At 38.6% G+C, this 19,915-nt stretch overlaps 1 protein-coding gene across 5 annotated transcripts in view; it reads right to left on the bottom strand.

Moving 5' to 3' along the window:
• The window catches only part of PKIB (cAMP-dependent protein kinase inhibitor beta), a 52,570-nt gene that overhangs the window by 4,274 nt on the left and 28,381 nt on the right, over positions 1 to 19,915 (bottom strand). The window contains exons 1-2 of one of the 5 annotated variants that reach the window (XM_042886979.1): positions 6,632 to 6,647; positions 1,019 to 1,196 (exon numbers count right to left, since the gene is read on the bottom strand). In XM_042886979.1, coding sequence (XP_042742913.1) covers positions 1,019 to 1,169 — 151 coding nt within the window. In that variant the 5' untranslated portion in view covers positions 1,170 to 1,196; positions 6,632 to 6,647. Of the gene's footprint in view, positions 1 to 1,018; positions 1,197 to 1,512; positions 2,606 to 2,791; positions 2,836 to 6,631; positions 6,648 to 19,915 lie in introns of those variants that run through there. The other 4 variants (XM_042886962.1, XM_042886969.1, XM_042886954.1 and 1 more) reach the window with 4 other exon arrangements.

Raw genomic sequence — 19,915 nt, 5'->3', positions numbered from 1 at the left:
CCAGCACCCATTCAGATAATGTTTTTTCCTCCCCTTCCTAGTTTCAAGAGAGGACGTTGTGATCCAGTCTCTCTTTTCATTCCTCGTAGAAGTGATATCTCTACTCATCCTCTTCTTCACCCCCAGAAGTCCTTCAACAGGCCCCAGATGGGCTTGGATTACAAAAATCCAAATACATGAATATAAATGAAATGATCAAAGCAAGGACAATTTGTAATCAAAGAATTTCCCACAGTTTTATGGTGCTTTAAGAGGATGTAAATTCAACACTACTTCAAGTAATATAGAAGCACGATATACACCCTTTGAGCTTGAGAATTTTCCTGTAACCTATTTCAGTTGGAATTCATGAGCCCTCTACCCTTCAGCACAGGCTTGCCTCCTACTCTGCTGCCTTCAGACCATTGCTGCTGCTGGAAGTGGGACCACCTTGGGAGTGGCAGGCATGAGAAGAAGAATATTCTTCCAAATCAAGATTTAAAAAGTAGGAGCAACCCATGCTCAGAGGCAATCTATAATTCTCACTTCATCAGCATCAGAAATGCAGCACTGATCTCAGACAGCAAAGTCTGAAGCTTAGCAGGAGGACTCAGCACTCCTAATTTTTATCTCTAAGTTAGAATGATAGCTGTAATTGGATCAGCAGCACAGCTTACTGTCTTGTGCTAAGCTACCCTTGAGCAAGAGGAGACTCTAATTAATAGCTGGCATGGTGGTTTGCCAAGCAGTCCAGCAATGTAACTGTGGTTCCTCTTCTTCATGTGAGCCAGCATTCAGTTCCCAGCACCCTTCCCCAGACTGCTGCACAGTGAGTCTGTGGGTGGATATGGCAGACTCAGTCTGGGTTAAAATTAACTTGTCTTGTTAGGAGTACAAAACTGTTTTGGAAGACTGAACTTAAACCCAAATGAAGAAAGAACTATTGGCACTGACATCAAAATTACATGGTGCCAGAAGTCTTAAGGAGAAAGCAAAGGATGGCTACATGCAGATGCCCGCTTCTGGAACACACAGGTGCTACCTTCAGAAACAGACAGCTCAGCCAGTTTGTGCGGCAAGTCCGAGGTCCCGGCACCAGCAGGAGAGCCCAGGATGTCAGGTAAGGCATTGCGGCGGCCTGCCCTGCCCGATGCTGCGAAGTCTGTCACCAGGGGCTCCACATCAGTCATTGCTGACTCTTTTCCTCATAGCAACATCTGTAGATAGAACAAACAGAAGAAAAAAGGTGTAGCCTGGAATCAGAACACTAAACAGGTCTGCTTGTTCAGTCTGGATTCTATTCACCAGACCAACACAACAGCCATGGGCTTTGTTTGCCCCAGAGGGTCTTTTCTTAGTAAAGCCATGTACTTCAATGCTGGGTGCTAAAGCCTTAGAGAAGAACCTCTGTGCATTTCATTATGTTGCCATTTGCACAACTGAGGAACATAATGAGCAGTTGTGTATCTACAGGAAACCTGTAGATAAGGTCAGCAACAGACTGTTCTGTCCACCACTTGTGTGGCTTCTTACCACCCGAGCATCGCTTTCAAGTGGTTTTTGCCACACTGCCATGGGGAAGGGAACTGAAACTCTGTTTAGTCATACTGTCTCCATGAACCATTAGCTTTTCTTTATTAGGAATCTTGTTTGGACTCTTATTTAGGATGTTATTACAACAAATTCCTTTCACGGGGAGTAAATTGTATAAAAAGGCCTCTCAACAAACTAAAAATAAAAATCTGCAAAAAATTTCTTAAGCCTACAAATACCAAACCACTTGCTTTGCTCTGCTCCTATGGAAATAACTAATTTGGTCTAACTCCAGCTCATGCATGTGCCTTTTCTGAATAAATAATGCAATCCTGTGCTTAACAGAACCAGTGGTGCTGAGTTTTCTCAAAGCTCATGGAATTGAATGTGAAAATTCCTGCTGATGAAAATGGGCTTTGGTTAAGGCATAGACATGTGTGAAGGATCACACCTCAGGGCAGCAGCTGAAGTGAGAGAACTTGAAGCAGAAGGCAGATACTTCATCGCAAGTAGCATGCAAGGACAGTTTGAAAAAACTTCCATTATCCCTGTTTTATTAAGTATAACAAAAGATTATCATACCAGATTTGCACATCATGACTTCCATTAATTAACAGAGTAATTCCTAATAATTTGCCATTAACTGCTCAATCAAAAACAATACTTGCTCAAATAAGTGCAGTTCTGTGTAGAGTGCAACAGGAATGTTGTGTCTTAGTGTAGCTATAGTAAGCACATTATGTAGGAAAGTGTACAGATGGGGTTGGAGACCATTTGATGAAAGAGTACCAGCTTGATTGATGACTGCCTGTATTTAGAATAAGAATTAGATAAGCAAAGTTTAAAGTTCCATTTTTACTGTTCTTCATGTAAGAATCAGAGCATCATGATCACCATTCTAAATTCCTGCTAGGGTTAGAAATTATTGGTACTCTCCTTTCATGGATAGAAAAACTGAGGCAGATCTTTAAATCAAACATAACCTATTCTGATGTGCAAGAAGGGAGCAGCAGCACTTCAATTACTGATGCTGCCCTTGTGTATCAACAACAAAGAGCATTTTCCTTTTCTCTCTCAAACTTCTTTTCATGTGTGATACTCCAACTACAATAATAAATATTCTTAACTATCTCTATATCTCTGAATACTGAATAATAAAATAAATGAATCCTACTTGGCAGGAAGTGATGACATGAATAAAATCTGCACATCTGAAAGATGACTTAACTAACAAATAATCAACTTTCTTTAAATAAAGTCAGTGATTAAAGGTTCTGACCTTGAGATTTTGAAGTTCCCATCTTATGTGAAAACAGTCAGAGCAAGTCCAAATGAATCCTTTCCATAAGTAGCAAAAACATTGAAGCAATAGAAAAATTTGAGCATCCAATGTTGAGAAAACATACAAGATATATGTATCACAATTCTGATTTAGGTACAGTATTATACTGTATATTCACTGAAATGAATGAGCTTGACACTTTACAAGAGATATCAAAATAAGGAGAATGAATCCAAATTCACAGACGCAGTCTCATGGGTTGCTCTTTTTTTTTTTTTTCTGAGTGTTCATATTCACTTAACTGTAGGTGTCCAACATATATTTCTTCAGAGTTGCAAGACACTGTAAATTACACTTCAGAACAATAAACAGCATCTTCCTTTGCTGGATAAAGCTGTTAAGTTTCGTTCCCAGTGACAAAATACCAGCATGGCCACAGTGCTTGCACATTCAGTTCAGCTCATGTAGTTGGGAGGACAATGCAGTTATGAGCTGACTGCTTCTCACTTAAAGACCAACAGACTGACATTAACGTTAAAACACAGCAAAGACCTTCTCAAGTCTGTCTTCTTCTTCTTTTTTTTTTTTTTTTCTTTTTTTCCATTTTCCACCCCAGGCTCTCTCTCCCCGATGTAATCTTCCTCCAGTGCACAACACAAGGCAAAGATGATGAAGGACACAGTCTGACTTGCTTCCATGTACATGAATTTTGATTTATGTACTTGATTTAAAAAGCCTGCAGAGACAAATCTTGGAACATCTGTTGGGCAGAAAATCAGCCCATCATCTGTCAGACTGGTGGACGTAATTCAAATGTAGCTATCTAAAAATAATAAAAGCATACTGTCTTCTGAATAGCAGTTACCATTAAAAGTGAAGGTTTCACCTTCGCTTTTTTTTTTGTACCAAACTTCAGGTATCAGAGATGAGGAGAAGGCTGAGTTCAAATGCTAAGGGCTTCTCACTGAGCTAGCACACTTCTAATTTGGACAGGAAAGGTCTGAACACAGACACTGACACTGTCCAAGTATATTCCAAAGATAAGGGACTACTCCAGCAGGCTTATAATTGATGATATAAATCAAAACTTTGGTCCATTTATGTTCACATAAATCAAAACGTAACTCCAAAGGTTCAACAGACCATATTCAAAGTAGCTTTCTACTGTATTATAGCCAAATGCCATTTCTTTCTTCCATTCTAAGAAATTTGTTCAGTTTCATCCTGGTGCTGTCTTAGAATAGTTTAGTTTCTTTGCTCTTTATCTGCCTCTAGCTTTAATTTTTTTAATATTTCCCTCAGGAAGTAACTACCTTTTTGAGGCAGGCATCTTCTTATATGTGTTATGTTTAGCACTTTTCTTGCTTCCTCACAGGGTAAATAATAATCACAGTGTGCAAGGCTGCAATTTTCCCAATGCCATTCCTCCTCCTGCTGGCAACATCTCCTGCAGCTTCACTGCACTCATTTTTCTGTACTCTTACCCAAGATAAATACACACATACCTTGCCAATGCCAGCATGCAGTTGCTTCTCTCAGCTTCTAAATTAATGTCATGTTCCTCCCATGTCACCACTCATTACACTATTGGCACACAGTTGTAAAAGAAGAGTGACAGATTGCTAGAGCAAAAGATTGCCTGCTTTCCTGCCTCTCTTATTTTATCACAGCAAGACCCATGTGGTCCAGACACTGAAAGGCACTGAGTGGGACATGAGTCACACAGGGAAGGTGGCTGTTTGCAAAATGTCAACAGAGGAAGGCAGGTGGACTTCCAAAAAAGCTCTCCTACTTAAATTAGAATCCAAGGTCTTTGACTGTCATGATAAATTACAAAAACTATGCCATCAAGTATTCCACCAGTACTCCATGACACCAGATTAACTTTGCTTATTATTACTGGGCCATGACACTGTGCTAAGGGGTTTTCAGGAGTGAGGATTTAACCTTCTCCAATAGCCCTCCAAAATGCCTGCAGGACCACGCAGCTGCACAACTGACCACTCTGGTGTACAAGGGAGTAGGAAGCGTCTGCTTGTGCAAACTGGCTACCAACAGAAGAAAAAACTGATAAGCAAACCTATCAGACATTCAAGTGTCCTCAAAGAAAACTACCAGCATGTTTTTGTCTATGTGAGACAGATAGTTAATCTTTGAGTCCTCCTTTGTCAGCAGCATTGCCGGTCTCTTTTGAAGGACAAGTCACAGAAGCTGATAGGAATTTGTTTAAATAAATGACAAAGGGAAAGAAAAAATACTTCTCCTGAAACAACTCATGTTGAGGATCAAGGGAAAAATGCTTTACAATGCTCAATTGTAACAAGTACTATGATCCACATTAAATGTCAGCGCTGTTTCTTCTTCATCCTCTCTGCTAGGAAGTAGATAAATCATTACCATACATGTTTGTGAAAGATCTTTTTCTCTCTGATCTTTTCACTGTCTTACACAGATTGAAAATACTGGTTTTGTTCTTTCTAGAAGGACAAACCGTTCCTCAGGAAATGTCAAAAATGTTTCTGACACTGGTGTTGTTGGAGCTCTGCATAGGAGGCTGAACAATGAAACACATCAGTCTTTGCCACTCAAACACACTTTTCTCCTTTTGGAAACTTTTCTCTTAGATCTCTGTCTTTGTCTGCAGTATTGAACAGAATGGTGCACTTCCCAAACACTGTTCCTTTTGAATGCCCATTACTGAGAATAGACTTGAAAAAAATGAAAACCCCTAAGATGCATCTGCAAAACACAGTAGCTGTGTAATACTGCTAGAGCTGGACTGATCAATTTTGTGTCTTGATGGTCTCATGCTGTAAGATGCATTTCAGTACCCTGTGTTTATTTTCTTGCTTTACTTTTAAGCAGTAAGAGTGTTCTTCAAGCACCTTTTCCCTTAAGGTTTGTAGTTGCAGAAGTGTTTCAGTAAGGAAAACAGAAAACTTAATAGAACTTCTCACTGTAAAACCCAAATGAAAACCACTTGATATACAATTGCCATGCTTTCACATCCTCTTCTGGTGCTGCTGCATCCTGCTGGCTTTGCTGCTTTTCTCAAAGACATCAGAATAAGAATGTTCTCATTTGTGTTAATGTAATCCTCATGCTTAATGCTGAGGTAGCACTGGGCCAAAGAAAGGGAAAAAATTAAGAACAGTCATGATTTCAATGAAAACAGCTCAAAGATTATGACAATGACTAATAGTAGCCTGTGCTGTTACGTTATATTTTTTGTGAGTAGATTTCTGTTTCATGTTTTTCCCCTCCAATTAAATTTATAACGCATATCTACGCCTAGTGCTAGGAGACCACATGCATAGCATATCTCTATCAAAACCAGAAATCTTTATTGTTTTGGGCTTATAGATTTCTTAAATGGCAAGGTGAAAAAAATACAGACAAGTATACAAAAGTTAAAAATGAAGCACTTAGGCAAAGAAGTAAATTCTTTAGCTTTCAGGGTTTTTAATATATCACTGAAGTTGAAATAAGTTCCTTTTAATTGTCCATGATAGATTTGGCCTTCTAGTACCTTTCAGGTATTCCAGGGCATCTCCAGCTCAAGTCCTCAAAAAAATTTGTAAGCTGTTTTCCCATTCAGAGAAAATAAATTATTTCCTGTCTCAATGAATCTACAGTGTAGAAACATGCCTGGATCCTTCTGCATCTTATATCTCAGCTGGGGGCCCATAAGTCATATGACATTCGCGGTATACCATCTGAAGGCTCAGTACGTTGTATAACAGGTTTTCATTCAGGGTTATTGGCAATGTACACAGCTGGACACAAAGCTGTGCTTTTCTGCTCTAGGTATTGGGTATGACTCTGGGTATGACTTACCTTTCCTCTTTGTTCCTTGGGCAATATAATCTGATAATGTGCAAAAGTGGATCCCAGATGAGATTTTTGGAAATTTTTATCACTTAGTCCCAAACCAGTCAGCCCAAGATAGCAAGATTACACAATTCCTTCATTTCCTGCCCTGGTTTCAGAAGCATTGAGTCAAAGTCCAAGATCTTGATCATATTTTCAGGTGCTCATCAGTTTAGGGTACAGAATCTGAAAGCTTAGCCAAAGCTGCAGAATAAATAGAGGAGGTGACAGTTTGTATGCCTTGGTACAATTCTAGATATATCTTATCTGTGTTTTCATTAGAAATGGCTCAATATGGAGAACTAATTTTGTTAAGTATTAAGGACTATCACAAACATCTTCTGTCCAAAAGCAAAATATTGTGCTTAACCTCTATTTTCCCTTGTATGCAATACCTGAAAATCATCTATGTGCACTTGCATAGGTACAACAGTTGAAAGGACTGGTGTAAGACAGATTGCCAACATTACAAGGCATATAGGGTATGAAACCCCTTTCTATACAAATTAAATGAGATGGAAAAGTGACCATATTTGAGAGCTTTCTTATTCTTCATACTGGTATACTTTTGATTGATTTTCTGATCACTTCCACATAGCCAATATTATAGTAAAGAAAAGAGAAAAAAAGCTACACAACTTTTTAGTTGTGTTGCTTTTTTACTTCTATGCTACAGTAAGGTTTACCTTCTACGAAGCCATATAGAGTAGAATAGGCTTGCTATGATATGCGTTATATGCACGATATGCATGGTGCTCTGATATACAGAAAAACAAATCACAAGACTAATAATAGCACTAAGTAATGGTACAAATGTCCTGTTGTGAAAAAAAAAAATAAGGAATAAAGGGGAATGGGTCATAATACTGACAACTTAATCAGAAGTTCTCTACAGCAAGCGATAAATGAAGTGACAGTAGCTGAAGGCAGTCAATACCAGGCAAGAGAGAATATTAGTTTTGTTGCTATCATCATGCTCACATCATACTTTTTCCTCACATTCTCCCATCATTTTGTTCCCCAGCCTCTGAACTATGAATTCTTTGGGGGGGAATTTTCCCTGTGCTTTGATAGCTGTGGCCCCAGAGTCCCAGGGACACTTCCTGAAGCACACACAAATGCATAGCTATAAAAGCCAGCACACACATGCATGTCAGTACTGTATTCTTTATGAGATTCAGTGAGTGATTTAGTCCTCAGCTTGCTCTCCCTGTGGAAGGAAACTGCTTCAACAAACTGCTTCACTCAGTGTAGCTGAAGCAGCACAGAAAGCAAAAGACAGGAGCACAGGGATGACAGAGAAATAGGAGACTATGACTGTGTTTGTTTGTACATTGGGAGAGGCAAACTGAAGAGACTAGAAAGGAGAGCTCTGAAAAATTACTGAAAAGGGATGAAATCATGTAATGAGGAGTTCATCTGGATGGCAAGTTGGATGCAGGCAAGAACAGTAACATTTGGGGATGTTTTCAGAAGATCAGCTCCATTGGAGATCGCCAGCAGAACCTACAGATTAGCAGCAAACTAGCTAGGTAGTAGTAAAGCAGGCATTTATTTGCTTAAAAGATTATATGTATAATTATCCCAATATGCCCACATACAGAAAACCAAGAGTCCATGCAAGAAAGAAGAGCTTACTTAACTACAGATTTCTAAATTTTATTTTTAGAAGCATAAATAATTTTGTTAACATGACACATGATAGAATATTTTGTTAACTGATGATGTAGTATCGGTGATGGCCTCCATCAACTGACATTGTGTGAACTCCTCAAAAGAACAAGTAGCTGCAAGGTGAGCTTCTGCAGCAGCTCCTTACTAGGGAGCAAGGTCCCAGTCTGCAATATGTTCAGACTTCCAGAGGGAAGCAGAAGCAAGTTTGAAGAAAAACCTGTCCTGCCTTTATGAAACTCAGTCCTTCTTTCCAGCTAGTCATTAGTTAGTGAGAAAGGAATAATGTATGAATAGCAGCAGGTAGCTGGCTAAGTCCCTAGGCTTTTAAACATGTAACAATTTCAATTAAAAAACAATACAAGCTCTCAGAAGCATTTTATAATTTGAAAGCTGACATTTGGTTTTCTTATCTTTGTCATGGTTAGGTAACATTTCATAATTATATTTTAAAACATATTAATCATTATCTATTTGCATGATTCTTCCTCCTTTGAACCTACTAGCTGTTTCTTTCAGTTTTTTAAATAACAACAAATATTTGAAGTACTGACTTTATTGGTTTATGAGCACTTTATGAAACTACATAAGGCTATGTTTTGTCCTTTGTTACTGCAGCGAAACTCAGGGAAATTCAAACAAATAGATCTACACTGGCTTAAAAGACACACTATGTACATTAGTAAAGCACTTTTTCATATAGGCAGCACTAGACCCAACCTCAGATTGAACTGGACTGAACCTGTAAAATAGTGCACCCTATGTACATCTGAGCTTCTTCCCTTTTCAGGGTCAACTGCACCTCACTGATGTGGAAGCACTTGTGTTTAGCCAGTTTTGCAATTGCTTTCCATTATGCTTCTTTGTCTAAAGACAGGAGAGGATACTCTTTCGTGAGATGCTATGTATAGTTCATGCCTGCTGGATGTTTTGAAAGAGCTGAAGTGTACTGAAATCTAAGCACCAACTTGTCTCCTTATGCTGGAGTAAAACTCCTACTTTAGTTTTTCTTTTTTTCTGCATTCTAACTTCACAGTGCCAAACACACAAGGAGAAGTCACTGTTTCCAGACTAACAATGTCACTATTTCCAGACGAATAATTACTTGCAGCAGTTTTTTCTTCTAAAGGAAAAAATGAAAAACCTGAAGGGATATTTAGCATTTCATTGCTAATTGCTCATACAGGTCTGAATACAGTATTTAAAGTTAAAACAGCTTAACCCTCAACTCCTTATTGGGTAATCAAAGAACTAATGTACTACCAAAGTAGCAAAAGCTAATTTTATTTTCCTTAACAGCAAACTGCAACAAAACTTGCTTGTTATTTTCATGAAAGAGTTTCTAAATCTAACACTGGTCAAGTTTTTATTATTTGACTAGCTTCTTCAGAAACCAGATTGCAAGGCAAAGCGGATGACAACTTCAGATAATTCACTAGTGCTTATTGTTGATGCTAGCACCTATTCCACTCTATTCACAAAGAGCAAATATCAGTTCAGTAGCTGTTCGGATGTTTGATGTTTGAGTGAAATACTGGGGTGATAGCTACAAGACATGGCTCTCAGGGTTTCCATCATCTCAAGTTCTTCAGTTTCACCATGAAGTTCTGCATGACTATTTTCCCTATAGTTTATTCTGTCCCTCACTTGCTTCTTTTACCCACAAACGACTTGGTTTTCCTGAAATTTTCTTCTAGCTCACCCACGATTCTGGAAAACCCAACCAGAATACTGCATTTGGCATTCTTCAGTGGATAGGATGCTGGAAAGCAAAATGTGTTTGCTCAACTGAATCAATGTTTAGTTAGGTAATAAAATATTATTTTATTAGCTCAATGCTAGTAAAAGGTCTTTGACTTTATAAATATAAGAGAGCTATTTTAGGATAATTCTAAAATACCATCTCACTTTGAAGGAGAATTAGTATACCCAAAAGTTCTTCCAAGGACATTTACCTAACTAATAAAAGATACTTTCTCCTCCAAAAAAACTCTGTCTCAGCCACATCCTTAGGCCATCGCAGATGATGGAAAGAAAATCACTTTTGTTCAGTCTGCCCTCTGAAAAAGATGAACCAATGGAGGCTTCTGTGTTTTTCACAGTAATCTGAGGGCTTCCAAGTGAGCCCTGGAAGAAAACAATCACTTGGCATGTGGAAGCCTAACACAAAGAGAACAGAGCTAACTCTGACCTGCAAGTCATCCTGATGCACTGAAGCCTCCTACTGCTCATCAACCCAATGGCTTTAACATTCACACAGATGTAAAGTCAATAGAACGTAAGGCTACATTTTGAGAATTTGTGCTATACTGCATTTCTGCATTTTCTTCTGAAATTGAATTCTAAATCTCAATTCTCATTTCCACCTTTTTCCCTTGCTCTGCACGTTGCATTTATATTTTCCTTATGCTTTAGCATTTATTTTACCTCATTTACAATATTTCTTCAGTATCGAATTAATAATTTTTCATTTCAATTTCACTTTACACCAGGGCAGTGGGCAGAGCTCCAGATGTTCAAGAAGGGTTCAGACATAGGGTTTGAATTTCAGGCAGTCCTGCGTGGAGCCTGTGTTGGACTCAGTGATCCTTGTGGTCCATTCCAACTCAGTATGTTCTATGATTCTAAGACACTGATGTAGGAATATGCTCTCTAACACTCAACAACACATCACCAGGAGGGATTTCTCCAACTCTGATTTGTGGAGACAACACTCATCTCCACTGGATTAGACACCTGCCTGTTCAGGCCCTTGGTGATTTGTCTACACAGAGATGATCATGGCTGATATAATGGTCAGAGACTTTGGAGATCTGCGTGTGCATACAGGCAGAGAAACTGAAAGTGGGGCAAGTCTTAGATTTACTCATCTGTGAGAAAAATATGAGACTGGAGTAAAAGCTTGTCTAAGTTTTCCACAGAATAGTGGCATAAATATTTGAGAGCATCTTGTCTCTAAATTTCCTGGGAATAAACCAGCTACAGCCTGCTGCACTGAATAACACTGCAGAAATAAAATTTCAAATTATTGAGAAGAAAAACCAAAAACCCTGAAACCACAATTTCTTGAGGACCAATGATGGAAACAAGTAGGCTGTACGATTAAACACAATACGTACTAAGAACTTTTTCCTTGCAATTGATTTGGATTAATTTTACACTCAGGTGAAGGGTTTACTGTAGCACTCAACTTGCTCTTGCCTTCCTATTTTTAGATGGTTCCATTTTTTTTCCTTCTGCAGCTCTCCTAAAAGCAATCACTGATTTATAAACTCCCCGACTTTTATGCTATTTCAGAGCGTCTCCTTCCCCCAAGAGAATTGGCCTAATAGGTGAAATTCATACTAGTTATAAGGCTAAACAAGTCAGTGGAATTACGCTTGGGATTCATTTGGTTTAATACTTTAGCCTTTCAATGTACTTCCATTTTATGAAAGTATGAATCAGCTTGATTACCCTCCAGTGCCCTTACTCTAGGATATTAAACAGCCTTACTGTTTTAGACCTTCACAGTTACAGAGTAGCTCGGTGAAACAGACATTTTGATCAAAATCTCAGTAAAATATACTAAGGAAATGGTTTTACGGTCTCACTGAGTTTATTCAGCAACTGAGGAGAATTACTGTCACTTCAAAAAAAAGTGAGCTCTAAAACCAAATCTCTACCACCAAGTACTATGGCCTGCCTGTTAGACAAGAATAAACACCAAACTGCCATTTCCAAGGCATGTACTGTGCTGGCAATCAGAAAATTTCCACATGATTGATTTAATATATTGTAAATTAATTCAATTAAAAATACTTCTAATCAAGACAGATCACTCTCAGTCTTTTCCATTTTGGTACATTCTCCTTCAGTAAACATGCCTAACTATAGAAACATCTTTTAAAGAGCTTTAAATAAAAACAAGCAAAAACACTTTTTAAGTCCCAAATCATAATGAGGCTGTGAAAACAGCCAGTACAAACAGGACACTTAAAAGTTTGCAGGGAGAAAGTAAAAAAAAAAAAAAAAAAAAGTGTGCTTTTAGAAAGGAATTGAATCAAGCATGGCTAGATCCTTAAGCTATTTTTAGCTGGAATGCAACCAAGCACAGAATTTTTATTTAACTTTCTTAATCTGCACGGGCCACCCATGCCTAAGGAAAGGTGGAGGGATGGAAACTAAAACATAAAAAAGACAACGAGTCTTCTTCCTGTCTGTCATACAAATAACTTCAGTTTGCAGGCCTGCATACTAGTTTACTTGATGAACATTTTACTTTTAAAAGTTCAGCCATCAGCTTTCATTTGTCCTTTGTCCTCATTATTTTTAATTTAACATTTCTGTCTGCTGTATTCTGAAAAAGTGAAAAATGGGTTTAGTTTTGACACATCAGACAAAAGACCTTCTCCCACTAACAACAGAAAAAGGAACAAACAAGACCAGTCTGAGAAAGATTTTTCCACTCAGTTTTTCTTCAGAGCAGAATTGGGTAGGATTTCCCACCGAGAGGGAGGGAGTTAAACAGCAAGCACCATGTCTGTGATCAGTCGGAAAGTTGAACAATGAGTGCCTGAGAGAAGCAGTTTCCAGTTGGCAACGGATTACTCTTCAGCACTGACATTTTGTAGCCCTAAGGCTTTATATTAAACTGGAATACCGCCATCATAAGCTACCAGCGTCCGCAGTAATTGGCCTATGTGCACGTGCATGTAACATGCTGTGTGGGATCAGGAACTGCTGAATGCTCAGAAACAAAATATTTCCCATCCACTTCAGCTAATGACCTTTCCTAAAATTTCTACATGCTCTAAACATTTCCTTTGTTTTATCTTTGCCAGCCTAATCATATTACAGCATGATACCTGGCAGTGTAAATTAATTTTTTATTTCTTTTTCCAAGCAAATCCCTCAGAATTGAATTTTCCCCAATTTTGTCTTACTAAGCAGGTAGGGAGAGAAGAAGGAAAATAGACAGGCAATATCACTGAGCAAAATTTATTTTTTCAGATGGATTTAAACCAACACAAACACAGTCTTGGAGGATGCACTCTAAAAAGATGAATTTTTTCCCAGAAACACAGAGACTAAATTGCATTGCTTGATGGAAGATCCAGGAGAGTTTTGTTTGCACAAATACAGAGTTATGATTTTCAAAACAAAACCCTAGATATTATAATAACTGTGTTAGCATAACTGGGGCTCTGTTTAATGTTGTTCTAGCATTCCAAATATTTACTTTTTATTTTGCCTCCTGGCATTTACTTCTCCATTAAGGCTTGCATTTTTGAAAAGACAAAAATAAGAAGGATGCTTGCTATGCTTTCCTGCTCAACGTATATCCTTAGAGACAGTGGATTCTGTTTTTCTAAACTCCAGTCAACATTGGAGATGAGTACAGCTCTAAACTTTCAAGTGAATCTGAGTGGAGAACTGCAGATGATGTGATTTCAGTCCACTGTTTTTTCTCAGATGATCACCTGGAAGAGATACAGAAGGCCACAGGGAACATGGGACACATTTTTGTTTGATTTTCTTCGCCACATTTGTACAGGCTACTTTCAAGTAAGCTGTTGCAAAGTTTATTTTTATTTTATTCATGAGTTTTTCTTTAAAAAAAGAAGAAGAAATAATTCAGATTTTTCTTAGTTGTAGATTTTCACTGAATAGCCCTCTATGCTGCACTAATATTCTGTTCCTTGTAATATCAGTCACTACAGATTTGTTCAGCAAAACAGAGGTTTAGGAGAAAGCTGATAAAAAAGAAATCTCTGCAGATATCACTCCACAAAAGACTTGCACATTCATTTTGAGGGATTAAAAAAAAAAAAAAAGAGGCAGGAATTGTTCCTGCCTTGAAAACTGTAAAAGTCATCCCAAAATTTTAAGTCCCTGGAATTCACAAGGACTGTGTGGAGAACCGACAGGGGAGGTCCAAGGCACGCAGTATTCTTTGTTCAGCTCAGAGTTACTTATGGTCAATGCCCCATTTCAGGCTCCTCCTGGCTATGGGGCACTCCAAAAATCTGGCAGTGATACAGGTCTCTCAGTAGGACAGCCATGACAGTCTGCGTGTGAAGGGCCACATAAACAGAGGCTTTCCCCAGACCTGCCCGATTAATCACTCTACCTCTCTGAAGCAGGAAGAAATGCATCCACAATAAAATTGAACCCACTTCTGCACTTCTCAAGAGAGAGCTCTGTAAAGCACTGACACTCACAGGCAAAGAATAAAATGTGGACATAAATCTAGAGGTTCGGGTTTTTTTTAATCTAACCACATTCATTATTCCGGATAGATACTTACTTTAATGTTTAAATGGAAGGCCTACAAAGACGAAGAAATCTTTGTTGCGTGTATGTAAAAGCTAAGCAAGAAGGAAAACATCAGCAAGGCTAGGAACTTTTGCATTTAAGAGTTCTTTTTCTGTTTGCCTAATTTGTTAACAGCAACACAGAGACATGCACAGCTCGTTAACTAAAGCTCCTTAGAAATGGTGGACATTCATGAAACCTCATAAAATAATTGCTGTTGGGGTTTTTTACGCTTGTTTGCTTGTTTTATTTGTTTTGATTTTGTTTGTTGCTGTTTTTATTAAATCCCTGCCTACAAGAGGTAGAGAATTTAAGTGACAGAATATAGCAGATGAGAGCATAAGGACAGCAAAATGAGAGCTCACAGGATAGCAAAAAAGGGTTACTGAGTATCACAGGAACAACTAAAACATGATCTCAGCGTCTGACTTTGAACTGACTACGGCTTTCCAAGGGAAAGCTGAATTATTGCCAAGGGGGAAAGAAAACTTGAACACCTTTCAAATAAGTAAAGAATACGTCCACATACAGAAGGATCATATGCCTTGGCAGGAAGCCTTTAAATCTTCCGCATTTTCATTTAGGGCATTTATGGTAGAAAAATCAACTTTCTACACTCAGTCCTTAACAACAGTGTCTTAGAATGAATTCTCCATCCTCTGGTAAGAGTGAAATTCTCTGCACAAGCTGTGCTGCCGCATTCACTCCAAAGGTAGTAATTACTGCCTAGATGCTACATAAGAAAGCAAGCTGTGTCTATTCAATGGCATCTATCAGAAGTGATAATTCAGAAGATGTCAATAGCCAGTCAAGACAACACTGCAGCATAAAAACTGCTTTCACACTTATGAGATAAACAATACTTTTCCACCCAACTTGCAGCAAATGTCTACTACAACAGATATTTCAGCATCTACACACTGTGTCACAGCACTCAAAAAAAGCTACCTGGAAATAACCACATTGCTTAATTTTGTATTAGATATCAGCACATTTGTGTGGAGAATCAACTGGCCTGCAGGGAAGAGAATCAGTTGGCCAGTCTCGTCAACTAAAATGCCAAGTACATTACAGTCCATGGTTCAGGCATGCATTCGGCCCCCAAAATGATTGTTCCTGAAGATGTGCTGGGTATGAGCTAGCAAGAGGAGAAAGCCATTGGTGGAGCTGTGAGCGATCACAGCAGGGAACATCCAGACAGGCAAGGGTAGCTTGGCTTCCAGCATCTCCTCAGAAATAAACTGCCAGCACACATCTACCAGAGAGGCAGACTGACATTGGAAAAGCCTCCCTGCTTTTAAAAATCTGAAAGGCTGAAACAACTTGAAGCTATACAAATAATAAAAAAAGCTCTTATATGCAGAGTGCATCAACAAGGAAAAACAAGAAAAGGAACACTGAGGAAAAACGAACTTCTCAATCAAGAAAATGACTCAACCACTTATACAAAGACATTTTCCAAGGGTCAGATACCTACAGCTAGGAAACCAAAGGGAAGATGGGGTTTTATTTACTGCTGGGTAGACTTCTTCTGACACAGGACCCAAGTTGAATTAAACTACTGCTGTGAATCTGGGACAGTGCCTCTGGGATTGCATTCCTCCAGATGTATGTAGATCACTCTGAAAGTAACCTCCTATTTATTTTTATGGAAGCTACAGCAGATACAAAGAGCACAATAACACTGTTTGATAGAGCAAATTCTCACCTGCAAAACACTGGTTTTCAACACCGTCACCACCTTTAGCTATGCATTTTCATGAGTGATGAAGAAGAGCTTGCCTGCTGCGGTCATAAATATCTGCACACGAGGAGGTGATTCACTGCCACTGTCACCACTGCTGAAACGTACTGCCCACCCCCTCACTGTGCTCACATCCACACTTGGTCTCCAATGCTCAGCAAGTGTCCACGAATATCAACAGGTGCACTTTTTTCCACATGGAGAAATTAAATGACACACCTTTGCTTCATACACACTTCCATGCCAGATACCAGAGGCTGCCCCTCTGCTGCCATCTGTCACATGGCAGCAAGATGTACTTGAGTACTGATGGGAAGATTCAACCTCCACTGCCAGGCCACCAACATCTGCCCCTGATGTTGTGGGCAGACAAAATAAAATAGAATGCATTACTTTTGGAGCAGCCCTCATATATCAGAGCAACTGAGATCAGGGTCATCCCACAAAATGTTCACATCAGCCAATTATTTACTTACTAAAGAGAGAAAGGCTTATATAAAACAGGATATTTGAGTAGATGTCAGTAGAATCATAAATAAGTTAGCAAAAATAGAGATCAGTTTGCATAGATTTACATTCCTTTTTTGCACTTCATCACCTTAGTCGACATTAATTCTTGAAGCTCTGTACAAACACAGTACAAACCCCTGACCTTCCGAAGGTACTAATTATAAAAAACAACTGTCCAGAAAGTTACTAGAATAGTAGTATGAAGATCAGCATTTTGAAGTAGATGTGAGTTCATTATGGAGATTACTGTATTTCAAAATGATGCAGAATCAGTTGTATCACTTCTTGACCTCCACCTCAATATTTTTGTAACAGTAATTGCTACCATAAATAAGCAAAAATTTACATGAAAAATTGCAGCCTTCCCTGCAGCCTTTAGCACCTTCTAAATTAGTTTTGTTCTTGTGTTTGTCAATTACGCCTATCTTATTGGCTTTGCTCAATTAACATAACCATCCTTGGTCACATACAAGATATACTTTGTTGATTTTACAAATACAGCTTTAAGTCAAAGCAAGAATCGAGTTCTACTTAAGAAACAGGATTTGAAGGTAAAACATTCTTTCAGTCCAAATCTCTTTCTTTCCTGAATACTGAAAATCATGTTTTTACCTGAGCTGCTTTATTACTGGACAGGCAGTGGGTACAGTCAGTGCTCCAAGCCACACCCTCAGACTGAAATGCTTTTTTCACATACGTGCCCTTTCTGATTTGACATTTGATTTGTTGATTTTAGATGCTCTGTATTTACCTAAGTTCTGAGAGAGGAAGAAAAAAACATGCATACATAAAAAGTCTGTCAATGAGTTCTCTCTCTTCTATTCTGAAGTTCAGAAGCACATATATTCTACACCTTTGAAGCTCTCCAGGGTTTTCACCAGCTTTTCACAAGGACAGATTTTTCTGAGCTGTAGCTGCAGCTTCTGAAACTGTGACTCAGCAACAACACTTTTGGCAAGTGGCTTGGTGCAAGATAAGCTATTCTTCATCTAACAGCTTCCTTACAAGTAGCAGGATGCTCTGATTAAAGTTCACTCATTACATATGTAAGGACAGATTATTTGCTGTAAACGTGGATAAACTTCATTGGTCTTGCAATGCTCAGAGTAATTACAGTCTCCCACGCAACAAGATGTTTGGGCTGTGGAAAGTCTATTCTGGCATATCATCATTTATTAAGAAAGAATTTTGCATTTCCATTCCAAGAAATTTATTTTCCAAATTGTACTGCTCAGACTTTTCCTTGCTGACTTTTTCTACAGTAAGAAGTTTACTTACTATTTTTTAAACAGACGAAGAAAGTTTACAAAGTTTTCTCAACTTAAGCTCAGTACGCTTGAGCTCAGTTAAGTCTGAGCTCAAGAACTACTGACTATACTTCAACCAAGCTATTCTTTACAAAATCTTTAAATAAATTAAAGCTAGAGCATGAGATATGATATTTATGTCCAGAATGCTCTTAGTTTTATAAATCAAATGCTCACCTATGCATACAAAGGCCATTTCAGGTCATTCAGCATTTATTTTGTATTATATGGACATAATACACACGCTTCTACATTGATGTCTGAGGACATACGTCATCTAAATTATTTTTCCACCTTGTACTGTTGCAAAGGACTTTAAAGTAACGTGACTATGGATGAAAAGAGACTTCTCTAAATTTGACTGGCTATGGAACTGTTCAGGCTCATACTACACCTGATGAGAAAAAAAAAATCTCTCTGAAGTGAGCAAAGATGGAGGAAATTGTATTAATTGAATAACTTACATATTAGCCATATACAAATTAAGCTTTTTGTGGATTGTCACTATGAAGGCCAATACTGTCCCTGGACCTTATCATGCCTCATTTCTTGTTCTACGAACTACAGATCTTCACAATATCTGGGTCTGGATTCTTCTTCCTTTTTCAGTGTGTGCACTTAAGATGGGTGCCACTATACTTTCACTTGAGGTACCAGCCCTGCAAGGTAGAACGAATCCAAATCATGCAAGTAGATGCCAAAGCACCAATGTGATTGATGCTTCAGAAAACTGCTTCAATCTACAGATCTCACATATAAAAGGAGAGTCACCTGAAACTAGTCAATAGATAATACCTGGGAGAAAGGCATGCCTAGGGATTCTTAGCCATTGCAGACTTGGCTTTGCTGAAGAAGTGCCTCCATTTACTCACCAGCAAGTTAATCAGATGAAGAAATAACCACCTCTGCAATGACTCATCTCCCTATTGAGAATAGGTTGAGAGAGCTGGGGCTGTTCAACCTGGAGAAGAGAAGGCGCTGGGGAGACCTGGTAGTGGCCTTTCAGTATTTAAAGAGGGGTTATAAGGAAGGAGGCAGATTCCTTAGCAGGGTCTGTGGTGACAGGACAAGGGGAAATTATTTCAAACTAAGAGGAGAGATTTAGACTGGATATAGAAAAATGTTTTTTACAGTGAGGGTGGTGAAGTGCTAGAACAGATTGCCCAGATATGCGGTAGATGCCCCTTCCTTGGAGATGTTCAAGATCAGGCTGACGGGGCTCTGAGCAACCTGATCTAGGTGTCAGTGTCCCTGTTCATTGCAGAGGAGCTGGACTTAGATGACCCTTAACAGTACCTTCCAACTCAAACAATTCTATGACCCCTTCAAATCACCAAGCAGGGCTCAATCCTTTTTTTGAAAATATGCCTAGAAGAGCATACTTAGAGTTTTTAAGGAAAACTGCCTTGAGCTTCTGTCTCCTGGGTGAATGCTTTGATAGCTAGGGAAAAGATTAAGCTGACCAACAGTACTTTCCAATGTGCATAAGACAGTGAAAGTATTCTAAGTGAAATTCAGTCCTTTCAATGTCAATTAACTTTTGCTACAATCTTCACACTTCAATGACTAATATTCTAATATATTACTTTATTTATTTGATTATAAGTAACAATGTCTTCTTTATAGGAAAAAAAAGTGGCATGCCACAGAAGTTGAGGTCAGGATTGGCATAAGTCAGGCCACCACTTGAAACAGAGGGAAAATATTATGCTTGAAATCTAG

The sequence above is a fragment of the Lagopus leucura genome, unplaced genomic scaffold (genome assembly GCF_019238085.1).
Source record: "Lagopus leucura isolate 7727_CA_CO unplaced genomic scaffold, USGS_WTPT01 Super-Scaffold_73, whole genome shotgun sequence".
NCBI lineage: Eukaryota > Metazoa > Chordata > Aves > Galliformes > Phasianidae > Lagopus > Lagopus leucura.
Note: the sequence above shows the minus strand (reverse complement) of the source record. Positions and strands in the feature narration are given on the sequence as shown.